The sequence below is a fragment of the Myotis myotis genome, unplaced genomic scaffold, assembly GCF_014108235.1.
Source record: "Myotis myotis isolate mMyoMyo1 unplaced genomic scaffold, mMyoMyo1.p scaffold_m19_p_2, whole genome shotgun sequence".
Classification (NCBI taxonomy): Eukaryota; Metazoa; Chordata; class Mammalia; order Chiroptera; family Vespertilionidae; genus Myotis; species Myotis myotis.
Genome location: NW_023416324.1, coordinates 30,471,698 through 30,492,132, shown reverse-complemented (window position 1 = coordinate 30,492,132; position 20,435 = coordinate 30,471,698). Strand labels below are relative to the sequence as shown.

At 50.6% G+C, this 20,435-nt stretch overlaps 2 protein-coding genes across 5 annotated transcripts in view; one reads left to right on the top strand and one right to left on the bottom strand.

Annotated features, from left to right (window-relative positions):
• Positions 1–20,232, bottom strand: part of FAAH (fatty acid amide hydrolase) — a 28,830-nt gene extending 8,598 nt beyond the window's left edge. The window contains exons 1-7 of one of the 4 annotated variants that reach the window (XR_004973992.1): positions 19,725–20,229; positions 10,235–10,348; positions 4,438–4,572; positions 4,074–4,207; positions 3,787–3,993; positions 3,501–3,541; positions 3,114–3,238 (exon numbers count right to left, since the gene is read on the bottom strand). Coding sequence is in view for 3 of the 4 variants with exons in the window: in XM_036349155.1 (XP_036205048.1) it covers positions 3,114–3,238; positions 3,501–3,541; positions 3,787–3,993; positions 4,074–4,207; positions 4,438–4,572; positions 10,235–10,348; positions 19,725–19,919 (951 nt within the window). In the remaining variant the exon portion in view is untranslated. Of the gene's footprint in view, positions 1–3,113; positions 3,239–3,500; positions 3,542–3,786; positions 3,994–4,073; positions 4,208–4,437; positions 4,573–10,234; positions 10,349–19,724 lie in introns of all 4 variants that reach the window. The other 3 variants (XM_036349155.1, XM_036349152.1, XM_036349153.1) reach the window with 3 other exon arrangements.
• LOC118675992 (40S ribosomal protein S6) lies at positions 5,867–6,705 on the top strand. Its single transcript, XM_036349156.1, has one exon. It carries the CDS (start codon positions 5,907–5,909, stop codon positions 6,654–6,656), a length of 750 nt encoding a protein of 249 aa, XP_036205049.1. The 5' UTR covers positions 5,867–5,906; the 3' UTR covers positions 6,657–6,705.
• Positions 20,233–20,435: the final 203 nt, after the last annotated feature.

Below are 20,435 nucleotides of genomic sequence, written 5' to 3'. Positions count from 1 at the left end.
GCCTCTCGGCTCCGCTGATCCCGGTGCTGGGAGGCATATTACCCTTTTACTATATAGGATAGAGGCCTGGTGCATGGGTGGGGTGGGCTGGTTTGCCCTGAAGGGTGTCCTGGATAAGGGTGGGGGTCCCCACTGGGTGCCTGGCCAGCCTGGATGAGGGGATGATGGCTGTTTGCAGCTGGTCACACACCCTTCAGGGTGGGGGTACCCACTGGGGTGCCTGGCCAGTCTGGGTGAGGGGCTGAGGGCTGTTTTCAGGCTGGCGGGTGACTGAAGCTCTGAACTACTCCTTTTATTCTTTTTTCTTTTTATTCTGGGCCAGCTTTAGCTCTGGCTCCGGCTCTGAGGCCTCTGCTGCTGAAAGCAGGTATCTGGTTTGTTTGTGTTCTATAATCAAAATAATGTATAACTCCAGCTCTGAGATCCCGGCGGGCTGAAAGCAGGTTTCTGGGGTTTTGTTTAGCTTCTATATTTGTTAAAATGTTTCAAACTGCAAGCTCAGAGGCCGGCAAGGCAGGCAGGGAACATTGGAGTCCTCCGTCACTGAAGCAAGCAAGCCCCATGTTAGCTTGAAGCTGCCTGGCTGCTGGCCACCATCTTGGCTGGCAGTTAATTTGCATATCGCCCTGATTAGCCAATGGGAAGGGTAGCGGTCGTACGCTAATTACCATGTTTCTCTTTTATTAGATCGGACTAGAGGCCCGGTGCACAAAAATTTGTGCACTCAGGGGGGGTGTGGGAGTCCCTCAGCCCGGCGTGTGCCCTCTCGCAGTCTGGGACCACTCAGCAGATAACGACCTGCTAGCTTAGGCCTGCTCCCAGGTGGCAGAGAGCAGACCCAATCCCTAGGTGATGCCCCTGGTCAGGATCAGAGCAGGGCCAATTGGGGAGTTGGGGTGCCGCCCCCTGTCATGCACAGAGCAGGGCGGATTGGGAGGTTGCGATGCCACCCTCAGTCACGCTCAGGGTAGGGCCAATTGGGGGGTTGGGGCACCACCCCCTGTCACACTCAAGGCAGGGTCGATGGGGAGGTTGCGGCGCCACACCCTGTCACACACAAAACAGTGCTAATCAGGGGGTTGAGGCGCTGCCCCCTGTCACGCACAGAGCAGGGCCCATCAGGGGGATTGGGGCTCCGTACCCTGTCTCGCACAGAGCAGGGCCCCTCAGGGGGTTGGGGAGCTCCCCCCTAACACGCACAGAGCAGGGCCCTCAGGGGGTTGAGTAGCTCCCCCCTGTCACTCACAGAGTAGGGCCGATAGGGGAGTTGGGGCACCGCCCTCTATCACCCACAGAGTAGGGCCGATCAGGGGGTTGGGGCGCCGCCACTCTCATACTCAGGGCAGGGCCAATGGGGAGGTTATGGCTCTACCCCGTCACACACAGAGCAGGGCCCGTGAGGGGGTGGGGGGTTGGGGCGCCACACCCTGTCACACACAGAGCAGGGCCGATCAGGGGGTTGGGGCGCCACACCCTGTCACACACACAGCCACAGGGCGATCAGGGGGTTGGGGAGCTCCCCCTATCAGGCACAGAGCAGAGCTGATCAGGGGATTGGGGCGCCTTCCCCTGTCACAAACAGAGCAGGGCGGATAGGGAGGTTGTGGCCCCGCCCCCTGTCACACACAGAGCTGCAGGGCAATCAGGGGGTTTGGGCGCTGCCCCCTGTCACACTGATCCCAGTGCCGGTAGACCTCTCAGGTCCGCTGATCCCACTGCTGGGAGGCCTTGCGGCTCTGCTGATCCTGGTGCTGGGAGGCATATTACCCTTTTACTATATAGGATAGAGGCCTGGTGCACGGGTGGGGGCCGGCTGGTTTGCCCTGAAGGGTGTCCTGGATCAGGGTGGGGGTCCCCACTGGGGTGCCTGGCCAGCCTGGATGAGGGGATGATGGCTGTTTGCAGCTGGTCACACACCCTTCAGGGTGGGGGTCCCCACTGGGGTGCCTGGCCAGTCTGGGTGAGGGGCTGAGGGCCGTTTTCAGGCTGACGGGTGACTGAAGCTCCCAACTGCTCCTTTTTTTCTTTTTTTTATTTATTCTGGGCCAGCTTTAGCTCTGGCTCCAGCTCTGAGGCCTCTGCTGCTGAAAGCAGGTATCGGGTTTGTTTGGGTTCTATAATCGACACAGTATCAACTCCAGCTCTGAGATCCCGGCGGGCTGAAAGCAGGTTTCTGGGGTTTTGTTTAGCTTCTGTATTTGTAACAATGTTTCAAACTGCAGGCTCAGAGGCTGGCAAGGCAGGCGGGGAATGTTGGAGTCCTCCGTCACTGAAGCAAGCAAGGCTCATGTTAGCTTGAAGCTGCCTGGCTGCCGGCCACCATCTTGGTTGGCAGTTAATTTGCATATCTCGCTGATTAGCCAATGGGAAGGGTAGCAGTTGTACACTAATTGCCATGTTTCTCTTTTATTAGATAGGATAATCCTTACAAACCCCCACATTGAAATACTCACCTTAAAAAACCAGACTTCAAAATCTCAACAAATATCCCCACTTTTCCCCTTCTGTCCCCCTCCACCCTCCACCCTCCCCGCCCTAGGGCTACTAAGGTTCTGTTGGGGCAGCATTCTCCCTCACCACAGAAACTAGTAAACTCAGCTTTGTCCGATCCACAGGCTGTTTTGGTAGTATTTGGGGAGCCAGCTTTCAACACTGCCCCCAGATCCCAGCTTTCTCAGACTGTCTGCCTTTAACTGTCCTTATTCAGCCTACATGCCAAGCATCACAAAGGAGGTTGGGGATATGGACACAAATACTGAAGAAAGGCTCCTGTTTGCTGCGGGTCAAACACGGAGGAGGCACATCAGTTCTCCCTCAAGTTGTTCTGGTGCTGGGAAGTGGTTCCTCCCTGGCAGCAGCAGAGGCTGGGGCTAGAAGGCTGGACCTGTCCTCAGCCAAGATTGCCAGCTGACAATTCGGAAGACTGAGTTTCTAAATGCAGGCAAGGGCTCCATCTCGTGGCTATCTGTGGAGCAGCAGCTGACCCTGGTCTCAGGCCCCCAGGGGCTGGTTTTCAGGAGACAGGGCCTCCAAGGACACCCACACTGCCTGGGGGCTGCCCTCTGGGCTTAGGAGCACCAGTGACAACTGAACCCACCCGCATCCCTGCTCACCTCCTCCCTGAAGGGCAGGGGGGGCACGGTGGGGTCCAACCGGAACATGTCCTCACACAGCAGTGCTCGCAGGCACAGCGCCAGACTCTCCACATCCCGGGCCATGGGGCCAACTGAGAGCTGTACTGTCAGGTGGGGAGGGGAGGGAAGAGAGATCACTCGGCTCTGGGGTTGGGTCCAAGCCAGGGGCTGGGCCATGGCCCAGGAGTTTGGACAGAGATAAGGAGGTAGGAGCTCAGACCTAGAGTGGCCTGGGGACCAAACTCTGTCCTCAGAAGAGGCAGGGGCAGGAGTGGATGAGGCAACACCCCCCCTCCCCGCCCCCCCCCCCCGCCACCACCACCACCACCACAATCTCCAGGGCACTAAGGGAACCACAAATCTCACCTGCCAGCTGTCCGTAGACACAGCCCTTCAGACCAATCTTGCTGGATAAGAAACACAAGATAATTGGGAACAAGAGCCAACCTCTGTCCCACTCCTCACCCACACTGTAGCTCGGAACTCTTACCACGTGGCAGCTAGGAACCAGGGCCAGTGGAACTGTGGCACTCCCTCCCAGAAAAACCCCAGGCAGGGAACCCCTGCCAGGAACCCAGAGAGGCTGGAAGCTAGGCCAAGGTCACACCACGAGGGACCCAGAAGCTCCCTCCACCCACCTCCTACAACATACCTGAGGCGGTTCCCTGTAGGCTTGAGGCCGCAGATGCCACAGAAGGAGGAGGGAAAGCGGATGCTGCCCCCGATGTCAGTGCCTAAGCCCAGCAGGGATCCTCCAGCTCCAATGAGGGCTCCTTCTCCCCCTGAGGAGCCACCTGGGCTCTTGGAGGGATCCCGCGGGTTCGTGGTCTTGCCGAAGAGGGGGTTACTGCAGTCATAGCTGGAGGAAGCAAGGATGGATCGGCCGTGTCACCCTGGCACAGGTGACCCTGCCTCCACCCCACACTCATGAGACCCAACCTGAACATGGACTGGGGCACGTTGGTATGCACGAAGGGCACGGCGCCCTGCAGCTTTAGCACCTGAACCACCACGCTGTCATACTCTGCTGGCACCCCCTCATTCACGCTCAAGCCCAAGGTCGAGTCCTGGCCCTAGAAGGAAGGATGGACACCGAGACATGGCTGATGAGTCAGGGGCCTTTCAGCAGCAGAGGGTCCACTCCCACCACCCTGTCACAGGCCAAGACAAAGCACACCGTGGTGCCCGCTCAAGGCCTCTGGACCTGACATTTCCTCTGAGGGCCCAGGGTAACTAACCCAGGACACAGAGCCGGCTGGCAGGGATGCGGGGAGTTGAGGCCTGACGCCAAGGCAGGGCATACCTTGTAGCTGAAGCACTCCTTGAGGCTCACGGGGACACCGTAGAGCAGGCCCTGTTTGGGGGCCTGGGACAGCTGAGTCTCACAGTCTGCCAGGTAGTTGGTCACACAGTTGGTCTCTTTGTTCACTTCCCAGGCCTAGGGGAGGCAGAAATGGACACAGGGCAGAGTGAGGCTGGCCTTTAAAATATACACAACATAAAACTGGCCTTTTGAATTATACTCAGCGGAAGGGTAGCCATGAGCGCAGAGGATAATTTAGGGCCCAGCATCCATGTCACTGGGGACATCTGGCTCCAGCCTCACCCTGGCTGTCTCTGGCCTTCGACCCCCCAGAGACGGAGAAAGAGAGTCGTCCCAGGGGGAAGGCACAAGCAGAGCACTCGAAAGAGCAAGATACTGGCGTCAGAAGCCCCCCAGAGGGAATGAGATGACCCTTGGCCACTCTCCTCCTCCTTCAAGCCACACCTCTGCCCAGTGAGGCAGTCAGGGCAGATCCCCATCTCAGACCACACTGCAAGTCAGCACAGTGCAGGGCTAGACCCAGGCTCTCGCCTCGCAGAGCCCAGCACACGCTCCTCTGCCCAGGCCTGGCCCACATCTCCCCCAGCTAAGCTTCCCCTCTCCCAGGAGCTCTTGAGTCTGATAATCAGGTCACATGGAGGAGTCACTGACTCATAGTGAAGGGGGTGGGCACTTGACTGGAGTAAGGACACCCTCACTGTGGCTGGCAGCCACTAGGCCTTGCTGACACACACTCAACAGGGCCCTACAGGAGGGAAAGGTCAGGGAAGAGTGAGGTGCAGTTTAAGTAAATACTCTTGTTCCTGTGAAACACCTTAGAAAATGGGTGTCGGTCCTGTTACCACACTCAGGCTCATGAAATCTGTCTCCGGGCTACCCAAGGTAAGAAGGTAGGAAGCCAATCTGTAACCAGAATGCTTTCCTGTGATCCCTTTCTTTAAAAAAAAAATATATATATATATATATTTTTTATTGATTTTTTACAGAGAGGAAGGGCGAGAGATAGAGAGTTAGAAACATTGATGAGAGAGAAACATCCATCAGCTGCCTCCTACACACCCCCTACTGGGGATGTGCCTGCAACCAAGGTACATGCCCTTGACCGGAATTGAACCTGGGACCCTTCAGTCCCCAGGCCGACGCTCTATCCACTGAGCCAAACCAGTTAGAGTTCCTATGATCTCGTTCAAGAAATCATGCAAAAGCCACACTCATAAAGCACAAACATATTTCAAACACATTTCTTGAGCACTTACTATATAAAAGACATGGTGTCCAGCACTAAGGTGCAAAGACGAATAAGAAGTTCTGTTGCAAGAAAGCTCACATTTGCCATGGGAAAGAGAAAGACAAAGTAGGCCCTATAATGTGATGAGAAATGTGCTATTAGAAAGTGAACACAGGAGCCTCTTTTTCGTGGCGCCTCGGAGGCTGTCGGCTGCTTCAGGATGAAGCTCAACATCTCTTTCCCAGCCACTGGCTGCCAGAAACTCATTGAAGTGGACGATGAACGCAAACTCCGCACCTTTTATGAGAAGCGGATGGCCACAGAGGTTGCTGCGGACGCGCTGGGTGAAGAATGGAAGGGTTACGTGGTTCGCATCAGTGGCGGGAACGACAAGCAAGGCTTCCCCATGAAGCAGGGTGTGCTGACCCACGGCCGAGTCCGCCTGCTGCTGAGCAAGGGCCACTCCTGTTACAGACCCAGGAGGACCGGGGAGAGAAAGCGCAAATCCGTTCGGGGCTGCATTGTGGATGCCAACCTCAGTGTTCTCAACTTGGTCATTGTCAAAAAAGGGGAGAAAGATATTCCTGGTCTCACTGATACCACCGTGCCTCGTCGCCTGGGGCCCAAAAGAGCCAGCAGGATCCGCAAACTTTTCAATCTCTCTAAAGAAGATGATGTCCGCAAGTATGTTGTGAGAAAGCCTCTAAACAAAGAAGGTAAGAAACCTAGGACTAAAGCACCCAAGATTCAGCGTCTTGTTACTCCACGTGTCCTGCAACACAAACGCAGGCGTATTGCTCTGAAGAAACAACGTACTAAGAAAAACAAGGAAGAGGCCGCAGAATATGCTAAGCTTTTGGCTAAGAGAATGAAGGAGGCCAAAGAAAAACGTCAGGAACAGATTGCGAAGAGACGTAGACTGTCCTCTCTGAGAGCTTCTACCTCTAAGTCTGAGTCCAGTCAAAAATGAGATTTTTGTAACTAACAAATAAAGGAGAGCAAACATCAAAAAAAAAAAAGAAAGTGAACACAGAGGTTGAAACCAAGATGGCGGCATAGGTAAACCCTGGAGATTGCTGCCTCACACAACCACTTCAAAAATACAACTTAAAGACCGAATGGACATCATCCAGAACCACAGGAAGGCTGGCTGAGTGGAAATTCTACAACTAGAAGGAAAGAGAAAAGCATACTGAGACTCAGAGGAGGCACAGTGCGGAAGTAAAATACAAAGGTGCGGAGGTGCGTGCAGAGAGGGCTGGCGGCTGAGGTCACAATTATCTTTTTCAATCGGGAGGGAGTCTCAGGCTCTGAGCTCCAGTTCCGGGTGAGTCTCTGGGGACCCAGGCTCATAGAGGAGAAACGGGATTGTCTGGCATCGGTCGGAACTCGAGGGCAGCTTTTTCTCGGAGGCACACACAGCAATTGCTGGGGCCTCTGAGGACAGGACTGAGAGCAGCCAAACTGCTTGCTCTGCCTGCCCAGTTGATCCCCTGGGGCTCCGCCCCACCCAAGCCATGCAGGGAGGCTTTTGCATATGAAAGGCACGGCCCTTTATAATCTGAAAATTACTTAACAAACTGCAGCTGCCCAAGGCCCCAGGGCAACTTGCATTGCTTTACAGCTGGCTTCTGCTGGGAAGCCGCAGGCAGAGGCTAGATTAGCACCTCCTTAGATCCAAGAGCCAGTGTACCCAGTGGTCAGAGTGGGACCATCCAATTAAAACTCAGCAGGTCCATAAGGGACACACTCAGGGGGCAGACTCAGTGAGCACCAAAGCCCCACTGAAGCAAGTCTTGCCCCAGAAGGGCGTCTTTAGCACAGAAGTTCTTCCACCTTAGACATAGCTGATTCTCACAGCCAATTGGCCTGGAGGTCAAATCCTCCCAGTGCTACCTACAACAATCAAGGCTTAACTACAACAAGACTGTGCACAAAGCCCACAAGGGGATGCACCCAGAGTGTCTACCTCAGGTAATTGGGGAGGCTGAGCCACCGGGCCCTATAGGACATTTAGCACAGAAAGCCACTCTATCGACACAGCGAAGCATGAAAAATGCCGAGACAAAGAAACAGGACACAAATGACAGAAATGGAGGAAAGCAAACTACTGGATTTAGAGTTCAAAACCACACTTTTAAGGTTTTTCAAGAACTTTCTAGAAACCGCCGATAAATGTAGTGAGATCCTCAAGAAATCTAGTGAGACCCTAGATGTTGTGATAAAGGACCAACTAGAAATTAAGCATACACAGACTGAAATAAAGAATATTATACAGACTCCCAACAGCAGACCAGAGGAGCGCAAGAATCAAGTCAAAGATTTGAAATGCGAAGAAGCAAAAAACACCCAACCGGAAAAGCTAAATGAAAAAAGAATCCAAAAATACAAAGATACTGTAAGGAGCCTCTGGGACAGCTTCAAGCGTACCAACATCCGAATAATAGGGGTGCCAGAAGAAGAGAGAGAGCAAGATATTGAAAACCTATTTGAAGAAATAATGACAGAAAACTTTCCCCTCCTGGTGAAAGAAATAGACTTACAAGTCCAGGAAGTGCAGAGAACCCCAAACAAAAGGAATCCAAAGAGGACCACACCAAGACACATCATAATTAAAATGCCAAGAGCAAAAGACAAAGAGAGAATCTTAAAAGCAGCAAGAGAAAGACAATCAGTTACCTACAAGGGAGTACCCATACAACTGTCAGCTGATTTCTCAACAGAAACTTTGCAGGCCAGAAGGTAGTGGCAAGAAATGTTCAAAGTGATGAATACCAAGAACCTACAACAAAGATTACTTTATCCAGCAAAGCTATCATTCAGAATTGAAGGTCAGATAAAGAGCTTCACAGATAAGGAAAAGCTAAAGGAGTTCATCACCACCAAACCAGTATTATATGAAATGCTGAAAGGTATCCTTTAAGAAGAGAAAGAAGAAGAAAAAGGTAAAGATAAAAATTATGAACAACAAATACACATCTATCAACAAGTGAATCTAAAAATCAAGTGAATAAATAATCTGATGAACAGAATGAACTGGTGATTATAATAGAATCAGGGACATAGAAAGGGAATGGACTGACTATTCTTTAGGGGAAAAGGAGTGTGGGTGATGTGGGAAGAGATTGGACAAAAATCGTGCACCTATGGATGAGGACAGTGGGTGGGGAGTAAGGGTGGAGGGTGGGGTGGGAACTGGGAGGAGGGGAGTTATGGGGGGAAAAAAGAGGAACAAATGTAATAATCTGAACAATAAAGATTTAATTTTAAAAAAAAAAAGTAAAAACAGAAAATTCAAATTCAAATACACAAGTAAATACATTCAGCACTACAAAATATCTTTGGAGTCCAAGAAAGATAAAATTAACTTAAAAAAACAACTAAAACTTTAATAAAATTTTGATGCTATTGTTACATTAAGAAAAAGAAAGAAAGTGAACACAGTCCTAGCCAGTTTGGCTCAGTGGGTAGAGCATCGGCCTGCAGACCAAAGGGTCCCAGATTCGATTCTAATCAAGGGCACGTACCTTGATTGCAGGCTCCTCCCCAGCCCAGGCCCTGGTCAGGGCTCGTGCAGGAGGCAACCACTCGAGATGTTTCTGTCACATTGATAATTCTCTCTGTCTTTCTCTCTCTCTTCCACTCTCCCTAAAAATCAATGGAAAAATATCCTTGGGTGAGGACTAACAAAACAAACAAAAGAAAGTGAACACTAAAGAGGAAACCTAACTTGGGCTGGGAGGGAAGGAGGGTCAGGGAAAGCTTTAGAAAAGGGGAGTCCTCTAGGCCTGAAGGCTCAGCTAGGGGGACTTGTGCCGAGCAGGGCAAAGAAGCAGGAGAAGAGCCGTCCGGCAAAAGGAACTCCACACAAGCCAGCACAGAGCATGCCAGGCCCTGGAACTGCCAGCAGCTGAGCTACACTGATTCCCCCAGCTCCAGAAGGCTTTGGCCAGAGGGGATGCTGGAGACAAAGGCGGAACAGAATGAGAGTCTGAAGAACTGGAGGCCTGAAAGGGATCTGTCCAGGAGGCTGGTGCTTGAGCTTGGAGGGAGACAGTGCTGGAGGACCAGGGGGACTGAAGAGGAGTGGGGACAAGGGGTGGACTAGAGTGAGCCATAGAAAAGGAACAGACTAGACTTGGTGACCAATGGGGTGGGGGCAGGAGGGAGAGGGAAGTCTGGGCTGAAAGCCAGGTTTCTAGCAAAGACAACATGATCAGTGTCCCCTCCTCCTCATACACAGAATCAGCCTCTTCAGCCTCCTCTCTCTCTCTCTCTCTCTCTCTCTCTCTCTCTCTCTCTCTCTCTCTCTCTCTCGCACACGCACACCCCTCTGGCTCCTTTCCTCCCTGGCAGCCCCTACCCGCAAACACAGTCACTTCCTCCTCCAGGGCACTGGACTAATTGGTGAACAGGCAGCCCCTAGCACTGTGGTCCCACAATGGCCCTCAGCAAGATAAACTCCAGGCCAGGTTTCCCCCACAGCCTGTACTGAGAGAGCAAATAGGAAGGAGCAGGGAAGATCACTGGCGGGCCAGTCACCCTTACCTTTCCCATATAGGTGAAGAGTGCAGCCTGCGGGGACAGCTCCCCATTGTGTAACTTCTGTACCAGTTGAGGCAGAGTCAGGGCCAGCAGTGCCTTTGAGTCCAGGTCGGGGTTCTGGGGAGACACCTCAGATCAGTCCTGCTCCCTGCAGGCCCTACATGCTTGCAGCAGACACCTTGTCCCATGTCCTCAAAACCCCACATCTACTAAGCAGATGCTCACCGTCACATGCCAATCCACGCCAGACATGCCCATCCACAAATCTGACACCAGCCATTGCCACCTGGGACAGTGCAGATATTATCTCTTCAAGAAGCTTCCTGGACGGACACCCAGGGAGAAGCCATGCCCAGGCTGATTTTATTTAATAAATTAGAACTTATAAAAATTAAAAACCTAGGCTCTGTGAAAGATGAAATGACAAAATGTACACTGGAGGGAAATATTGGAAACCACATTTACATCCAAGTGGTAGAATGTGAATGCACACACACCAAAAAAACTCAAAATGAAAACAATCCAATTACAAAGTAGGCAAAAGCCATGGACAGGCACTTCTTGAAGAGGATATACAGATGGCAAAATCAAAACCACAGTGAGATAGTAAGGCTCATATATCAGAACACCTCACACTAAGTATAAGAACAGTCCCAACTGCTGATGAGGATGTGAAACAGTCATGCGGGCATCGTGCATCGATGGTGGTGATAAAAATGGCATGCCCTCTCTAGAAAACAGTAATTTCAAAACACAAGCAAACAAACTACTATAACAAGAACATGCGATTATTACACATCCCAGCAACTCAACCCAGGGCATCTACTCCCCCCTCCCCCCCCCCCAGCCACCTCCCCACCCCCCCCCCCTCCCCCCCCCCCCCCCCGCCCCCCGAAATGAAAACGTGTGCTTTCCGGGCTTGATTCAGCAGGCCTGGGATAGTCAGAACCTGCACATTACAGAGAAAGGTCTGACGGGCCTGGCTCCAGGAGGAAACCTCTGAGCCCTTGGAATGTCCTGGCCCAGGAGGACTATTAAACCACCCTCAATGGCTGCCTACTGTGTGCCAGGCGCCGTGCTGGTGTGCTCTATGTTTTTATTAAATCTACTACCGTTCCCCTTGCACAGTAAAGAAACTGAGGCTCAGAGAGGGGAAGTGCCTTGCTTAGGACCATACGGACAAGCTCCAGTTCTCTGCCCACTCAGCACAGGCTGCCCACTGGCTGTCCACCTGCACCTGGCCACCCAACCAGCAGGGGAGGGGGAAAACAAGAAGAACCCATGCCGCGTGGTTAGGCTGCAGCTGAGAGCCACGTACAGAAGAGCATTTCTTCACTCATTCCACAGAGATGGTGCCTACTCTGTACCAGGTGCCGCACTAAGCAGGGTGATGCCAGTGAACAAAGAAGGCGTGTGCATGCTTTGGGGGGTTTATACCAGGTGCAGGTTGCGAGTGAGCAGATAATAAGTTAACAAATAAGACATTTCAGATAGTGAGATATAATTTAAAGAAAATAAAACTGGGTGAGGGAAACGGGCAGCATACAGGTAGAGGGTGGTCAGGGAAGAGCTCTCTGAAGGAGACATTTGATCAAACGCCTCACTGCCAGGCCTCAAAGGCTCCTAGAGTCCCTGGGATCAGCCCCTACCCGCAAACACAGTCACTTCCTCCTCCAGGGCACTGGACTAATTCGTGAACAGGGGCTAGAGGAGATCAGAGCCACAGCCACCAATTCTCACCTCTATGGTCTCCTGCTCTTGTCAAAGTCTTCAGGGGCCTCCCTGTTGCCAAATCCCACAGGAACTTCTTTTTATTCTGCTCCATGTCTCCCTGACCACACACCAGCTTTCTTCAATTCTCTCCTGGCCTGCAGATACCACCCTCTCTGATTCTCCTCCTGCCCTCTGGCTACTTCTGTCATCCACTTGGTCTGTCAACAAACATTTTCTGAGCATCCTCTGTGTCAAGAACTTTGTTAGAGGCTATGAATTTAGAAGTAACTAAGATAGGCAAGTCCCCGCTTTCAGAGAGCTTACATTCAAGAAAATAAACAAATAAACAAGTAATAAATAGACCACAGTGTAACAAAGCAAATAAACAGAGTGCGGTGATGAAACAGCAGAGAACTGACCCAGATGGCCTGGGCAGGCCTCTCCAGGGGGTGACATTTCAGCTGTGATTTGATGGATGAGAAGGTGCCAGACAGAGACTCCTTGAGTTTCCCTTGGGGCACCTCTTCTTCCCTCTCTGATGCTGGGAGAAGTCATTCACTCTGGTGGCTCTCTCGGCTCTCCACCTCCCCCAATGACCTCCCGTTCCTCCACCCAGCCTGACTCAACTGAGCTCAACCCAGTCACAGGGCTGTTCCCAATGGTGCCCACCCCTCCGTGTCCTTCCCCCTGAGCTTGCTCCCCTACTTTCCACCAGCTCCCTCTCATCCTCCTCCGTGTAGACCCTCACTCAGGGAAGGGTGCTGCATCCATCCAGGTGCTCAAGTGAGAAAACAGGAGTCAGCCTGGATTCCTCCCTCACTCTCCCACCTGCATCCAATCACTCACCAAGCGCCATAAGCAGCTCTGGAAAATGCCACCTCTCCATCTCCTCTACCAAGATCCTCACTGGTGCTCATCCCTTCTCTCCCAGGTCACCCAGGGACCACCGAGCTGGCCGCCCTGCCAAAGTCTTATCACTCCCACCCACTCTTCCTTTTTGCCTGCCCAGATTGTGCAAAGCTCAACCAGGGCTTGCCTTTCCCCTTAAAACCTCCTTACACCACAAGCATGTTCCGGGAGGTGCTTCCAGGCACGATCCTGTCAGACTCCTCTGCACCCCTCAATGCGACACCACCACTCAACCCTCCACATGCACCCATCATACCTTAATTTGTTAAACAGATACAATACTTATTTGGGATTTTTTTTTTAAAGAAAATGGATCCATGATTTCTCTATACACACTAAATAATCCCTGGATTTTTTTTCACATGCAATACAATTCATTTACTTTTACAACCTATAATTCATTCTAAAGGCTTAACTTCTTTGTTTACAGCTCTATTAGTTCAAATAAAAACATCACATGTTCTAGCTAGCCCATCATGATGATGCAACAATTAGCTCTTCCCTGGATATTTTTTTTAAGGCATACAAAATAAGCCCAGTTGGCATGGCTCGATGGTTGAGCATTGACCTATGAACCAGAAGGTTATGGTTCGATTCCTGGTCAGGACACATGCCCAGGTGGTGGGTTTGATCCCCTTGTGGGGCGTGCAGGAGGCAGCCGATCAATGATTCTCTCTCATCATTGATGTTTCTCTGTCTCTCTCTCCCTCTCCCTTCCTCTCTGAAATCAATATATATATATATATATATATATATATATATATATATATATATACAATATATATATATATTTTTTTAAAGGTATAAAAATGAAAAGTGAATGTTCCCTCATCTCAGGGACCATCCTGCCCAGTTCCTCTTCTGAAAACAAAACCATAGTTAACAGTTTCTGATTAACCTTATAGGGGAAAAAAAGTTTATGAAAAACCCACAAGGTATGTAATTGTTGACATATATTCTATTTTGCACAGAGGGATCATACTATATACACAGTACTACACCTTACCTTTCTCACTTCACAATAAAAATAGCAAGATTGTTTTTCCCCCAATTATATAACTATGTGATCACTGTTTTTATTTTATTAATCCTACCCAAGGATATTTTTTTCCATTGGTTTTTTAAATATATTTTTATTGATTTCAGAGAGGGAGAGGGAGAGATACAAACATGAATGATGGAGAGAATCACTGATTGGCTGCCTCCTGCACACCCCCTCCTGGGGATCGAACCTGCAACCCGGGCATGTGCCCTTGACTGGGATTGAAAACGGGACCCTTCAGGCTGATGCTCTATCCACGGAGTCAAACCAGCTAGGGCTTTCATTGATTTCTTAGAGAGAGTGGAAAGGAGGGATAGGGAGAAAGAGAGAGAAACATTGATGTGAGAGAGACACATGGATCAGTTGCCTCCCGCATACTCCTGACCAGAGCCTGCAACCCAAGTACGTGCCCTTGATCAGAAATCGAACCCATGACCCTTCGGTGCACAAGCCAACACTCTAACCCAGTGGTTCTCAACCTTCCTAATGCCACAACCCTTTAATACAGTTCCTCATGTTGTGATGACCCACAATTACATTGTTACAAATTGAACATAATTAAAGCATAGTGATTAATCACAAAAACAATATGTAATTATATATGTGTTTTCCGATGGTCTTAGGCAATCCCTGTGAAAGGGTCGTTCAACCCTTGGTTGTAGGTTCTTGCTATTCATCACTTTGAATATTTCTTGCCACTCCCTTCAGGCCTGCATAGTTTCCAATGAGAAATCAGCTGACAATCTTATGGGTACTCCCTTGTAGGTAACTAACTGTTTTTCTCTTGCTGCTTTTAAGATTCTCTTTGTCCTTTGCTCTTGGCATTTTAATTATGATGTGTCTTGGTGTGGTCCTCTTTTTGGGGGTTCTCTGTACTCCTGGACTTGTAATCTATTTCTTTCACCAGGTAGGGGAAGTTTCCTGTCATTATTTCTTCAAATAGGTTTTCAATATCTTGCTCTCTCTCTTCTTCTGGCACCCCTATTATTCGGATGTTGGTACACTTGAAGTTGTCCCAGAGACTCCTTACACTATCTTCATATTTTTGGATTCTTTTTACTTTTTGCTTTTCCAGTTGGGTGTTTTTTGCTTCTTCATATTTCAAATCTTTGACTTGATTCTTGCGATCCTCTAGTCTGCTGTTGGATTTCGGAATAATATTCTTTATTTCAGTCAGTGTATGCTTAATTTCTAGTTGGTCCTTTTTCATATCCTCGAGGGTCTCACTAGATTTATTGAGGGTCTCACTAAATTTATCGGCGGTTTCTGGGAAATTCTTGAAAAACCTTAAAAGTGTGGTTTTGAACTCTATATCCAGTAGTTTGCTTTCCTCCACTTCTGTCATTTGTGACCTGTTTCTTTTTCTCCCAAGTGATTTTTTAAAAAATCAGTTGCCTATACTTTGTATATAAGGATTTCTGGTACCAGGAATTAACCAATCAGACACAACCTTATTATGCAATGTGACCAATAAGATGCAACTCTATTATTCGACTTATATATTTATGGTTCAAGACAGGACATTCACACTGGACAGCTATTGTTGTGTTGGCTGTTGTCATTTTGTTGTTGTTGTTAACCCTCACCTGAGGATATTTTTTTCACTGATTATTTAGAGAGAGTGGAAAGGAGCAGGAGAGACACAGAGAGGGAAACATCCATGTAAGAGAGACACATTGATTGGTTGCCTCCCTGTGGAGGCTTGGGGCCTGGGAGCAAGTCTGCAACCAGAATCAGACCCGGGACCCTTCAGTCTGCAGACCGACACCCTATCCATTGACCCAAACTGGCCAGGGCTGTTGTCATTTTTTAAATTTGACAACCTAAGGGAAAAGCAGTCAGTGTCGCTGACTGAACCGTCAGGTATTGCATGCTTTAAAAATTCAGGGGCATAGAAACGGAGTGGACTGACAATTCTCGGGGGGAAAGGGGTGTGGGGGTGTGGGAAGAGACTGGACAAAAATTGTACACCTATGGATGAGGACAGTGGGAGGGAGGTAAGGGCAGAGGGTGGGGTGGGAACCAGGTGGAGGGGAGCTATGGGGGGGAAAAAGAGGAGCAACTGTAATAATCTGAACAATAAAGATTTAATTTAAAAAAAACCTTTAAGCCCCACATTTAGGGCACAGAACCTGAGAACCTATCTTGCCCTCTGCAGAGGCTCAACATATCTGCCTTTGGTTTTATCAGTGTCCCTGGTCTAAATTCTTTTATATCAAAAAACAAGAACCCAAACTTGTCAGTAACAAATTCATCTACTGACTCATTTTGTATTAAAATCAGGTTCAAGGTGGGCTTTGAAAAAGGCCAGGAGATAGAACTACAGGTCAGATCCACTTGAAGGAAGTAAGACCAATGGGATTTTGACAAAGAGGGTTGTAACAAATGTGGGGGAAAGGCATTCGAGATAAAATTACAAATGCCAAGACACAGAGGCATGAACAGTTGAACTTTCCGTGATATTTTTCCCAGCAATAATATTCTATTTATAGTGCTCCCCCTTGTAGACTGAAAACAATGGAATCAACAAGGTATTCCATCAATAAAAAAGAGTTTATTCAGGAAAAAGAACGGGTTGCATGCTGGGGTTCTTGTCCCAGCATCAAGAAGGATTCAGGAATCTGGAAAAGGTGCTGTGCGTAGATGACATAGGAATCCAGAGACTAATAAAGAATCTGGAGATGAGATATAATTTTGAAAGGCATTGGGGGTCAGAGGACCTTCAGCTAAAAGAACTGAAGACTCCCTCCTTGTCCTGGACCCTTGCTTTTATTAACACAATGTGTCCTAAGGCAAGGTGGAGATAATACACTTCAAAGGGTAAGGTTTCAAAGGGTACAGAAGCATTGTCAGTTTGGGGAATAGCCTTCGATGCTGTTCAGGTGTTTGGCCAGTAGGAGGCAATAACATGTAGATTAAGATGCCCTTTAACTGTCTGGCAGCCACAGTCAGTTTCCTATTCAGGTTTGGGGAAATGCCTTTAGCCATTCCCAACAGGTGACTACATGTGTGACTCAACCCTGTTGAGTCCCCAAGTTTTTGATGAAACTCTTGAAAGTATAACATGCTGGAATTGGTTCCCAGCAGTTGCACCCGGCTGGGTGTGGCTCCATGGTTGAGCACCAACCTATGAACCAGAAGATCACGGTTTGATTCCTGGTCAGGGCACATGCCCAGGTTGTGGGTTCCATCCCCTATGGGAGGGCATGCAGGAGGCAACCCGGTCGATGGTTCTCTCTCATCATTGATGTTTCTATCTCTCTCTCCCTCTCCCTTCCTCTCTGAAATCAGTAAAGATATATTCTTTTTAAAAAAACAAAGATTGCATTCTAGGGTGAATCAAAATGGCAAACCATATGTACACGCTGAACCAAACCAAGATGGAGGAGACATTATAAAGAGGCGGTGGAAGTTAAGGATAGAGGGAGTTGCTGCAATGAGAGAACTCTGTTATAAACATAAGGTTCTTCCATGTAAGGCTATCCAATAACCAAGTGCCAGAACTCCTCCCATAAGCCCCAGCTCCTCCCAGTTATGTCCTGGTTAAAGTCTCTGTCATAATTTTAATGCTCTCTTCCCTCTAGAATGGATATCAAAACTCATTTAGGAGGCAAATGGACAAATAGTTGTTACAGGTCATTAAGCCTCACTTTGTCAACAGAGAATTACCATAAACATGCCTTACTCCAGAGTTGTTCTAGATCTGGAGAGATAACTATCTTGTAATGATTCAGGAAATGTTTATGATTCTCCCCTCCTCCAGCACTGCCTTGGAATACACGCAGGATCTGGGCTCCCAACAAGCTTTGGAGTCCATCAGGGGGGAGCTGTACTACAAGCTGCTGGACTCTCCTAGGGCCTGCTTACCTCAGTGCCCCTTGCTAGTCAGGGCTGGGCAGAGAAAGCCTCAGAAGGAAGGCTGCTGAGACAGCCTCAAACCCCACCTCCCTGTCATACAGTGACTCCAGAGCCAAGCGGAGGGTGTGTTAAGGTCAGGGAGGCTCAGGCGGGACTGACTGCAGCCCACCTCCTACCTGCCCCAAAGGCCTACAAAGCTATTGTCATCAAGATCTCAACCCTTGGCTCATAGCTCAAAACAGTAAGACTCCTGAGGTAGCTCTTCCTTTCTTCTCCAGTCTTTGCATAGCCAAAAGGTAATTTCCTGGCTTCTCCTCCTGGAAGAGCCAAGCTTTGCGGTTCTGAGGTCAAGCTCTCTGGCTCGAAGGAGGGTGTGTAAACAGCTCTTTGTATGTCAAGGCCAAAACTTCTGCCCTAGAAAATCCATTTCTTAGAATTAATGCGAGGTGGCCTCTTCAGAGGGAAACTACTAATGCTCAGAGTTGAAGTGAGGGAAGACCCACCTTTCAACCACCCCACACTCCTGCCAGCTGGTGGGTTCTTTGGGACGGGAGAGGAGCTCTGTGGGCAGACACTGTGGGCAGATTCCTGCAGCTGTCCCAGGCAACATTTGGAGCTGGCAGAACTTAGAGGGCTGCACAGAAGGACTTGGAGGATCCCTGAGTGGGGCACCTAGGAGCTGGGGCAGAGAAGGACGAGACAGTGAAGGACCTGTGCTCAAGTAGGGGGAGTGACCAGTTTGGACTGAACACCCTGGTCTCCCAATCTGAGCGTGGGGAATTCTAAAATTGATGGTAGATTTTTCAGCCAGCTTGATGAATGAAGGCTGGAACCAAACATATTTTGATTTCAATAAATAAACAAATATGACATATGCTGGCCCAGGAATGGTATGGAGTGAATTCATCATCTAGCCAAAACCTCACCACAACGAAGGCCATACCCTGGGCCTGTCCGGTCTCCTTTCCTAATATCTCTCCACTGGAATGAGGCTGGAGAGCCCCACTGGACATCTAGGTTCTGGTCCCAGCTCGACTCCAACTCAGAAATCACTTGCTGCATCTGAGAATCTGTTACATGCAATTTTCTGTGACTCCTTCCCAGTCGCCCACCTCGGCACACCCTCCTGCCTCCTGTTGTCCCCATCACCTGGGCCGCCTTCCTACCTGTCAGATGGGAATCCTATCAAAACACATACCCTCACAAACACTCCTGGCAAGTCTTTTCTCCCTCAGCACATACAACTGCCACCGGTTAGCATTTTGATTTCTGTCTCATACTCGGAGAGAAAGCCCTCTCTTCTAAGCCCCTCCTTCACCCCCAAACACACACTGATCTGATCTAGAGGGAGCTGTTGACAGATCACCCAGCGAAGGGCTGGAACTCAACCTGCTCACGGAAGGGGCTTGTCAGGAGCCGGCCACCACAACTTGAGCGGTAGGAGCTGGGGAGACTTCCATTCCAGCCGGGCTCCGTCAATAACCCCGGGTGCATTTGGGCCAGTCCTTCTCCGGCTCCTAACGTACAAATCAATGAGTGTGAACTGTAAGCTCTCCGCTTTCACTTGGCCATCGCCGGCGATTCCAAAGTCTTAACCCTGGCCATCCTATTGATTCCCATGCCAGCGTTTTGGCATTCTAATCGGCAAGTGATCTTGAGATTCTTTTGCACGGAGCAAAGCTCCTCTTTGGACCTAGCGCCGTGATGGCCTTCCAAAACTACCCTCCCTGTCTCTTTCCTCTCCCTTCCTCCCCTTTGCCCTACCTGGCTCAGGAAGAGCACGGGATGCATTTGAGCAAGAAGGGGTTCCGAAAGTTATAAACCTGCGCTGCCCACACACCTGCGCTGCCCACACACCTGCGCTGTCTCCCTCCCCTCTTCCCCCCCCTCCCCCCCGCGCTTCCGGGCAGCTGAAAGTGCTGCGGGGGTACTCCCACCCGGCGACCCCCGGACCCCGACCCCTAGCGTCACCTGGAGCCGGAAGCGCTGCGCCGCCTTGTCCATGCTTTCCAGGGCCGCTTTCTGTCTCTGTCGCGCCCGGGCCGCCGCGCCCCGCGCCCTCCCGCGACCGGACCAGCGTAGAGCCACCGCCGCCGCCACGAAGCAGCAGGCCAGGGCAGCCCCGGAGGCGCCCGAGAGCGCGGCCCACAGTTCCTCCAGCACCATGATCCCCCGCCGCTCAGAGCTGCCTAGACGACTAGCGACACAAGAATCTGCGCTCGCCGGTTTCGCCGCAAAACCCGGCCTGGATCCGCGGGGGATCCGCGGGGGATCCGCGCTCCTCTGCACGGGCGGAGCGGGAGGAGAGCTGCGCCGCCGCAAGCCGGCTCGGGAGCGCGCCGTTAGCAACGGGCCCGCGGCTGGCGGCGCGCAACGGTCAAGGTCCAGCTTGGCGGCCGGCCTGGGGTAGCTCCCGCGTCCTCGCGCAGGGCGGGAGACTCAGCTGGGGGGAACGCGAGGGGCACCCCCTTCCCGAGGGCGTCCTCAGAAGCACGAGCGCAGCGGTTCGGCGCCACGGCTCGGCCCGGCCCCGCCTCAGCCCCGCGCACCCCGAGCCCCAACTCCCTGAAGACGGGGACAGCGGAGCCCCTGCGGGAAAGGCCTGCCAAGAGAACTGGGAGCGGAGACCGACTGGGCTCGCGGACCTGATTAATGCCCGCAACCAGTTTAGCAGCTTTTTCC

Excerpts from the sequence above, each read along its gene's own strand:
- LOC118675992 (XM_036349156.1), top strand. The coding sequence starts at position 5,907 with ATGAAGCTCAACATCTCTTTCCCAGCCACTGGCTGCCAGAAACTCATT.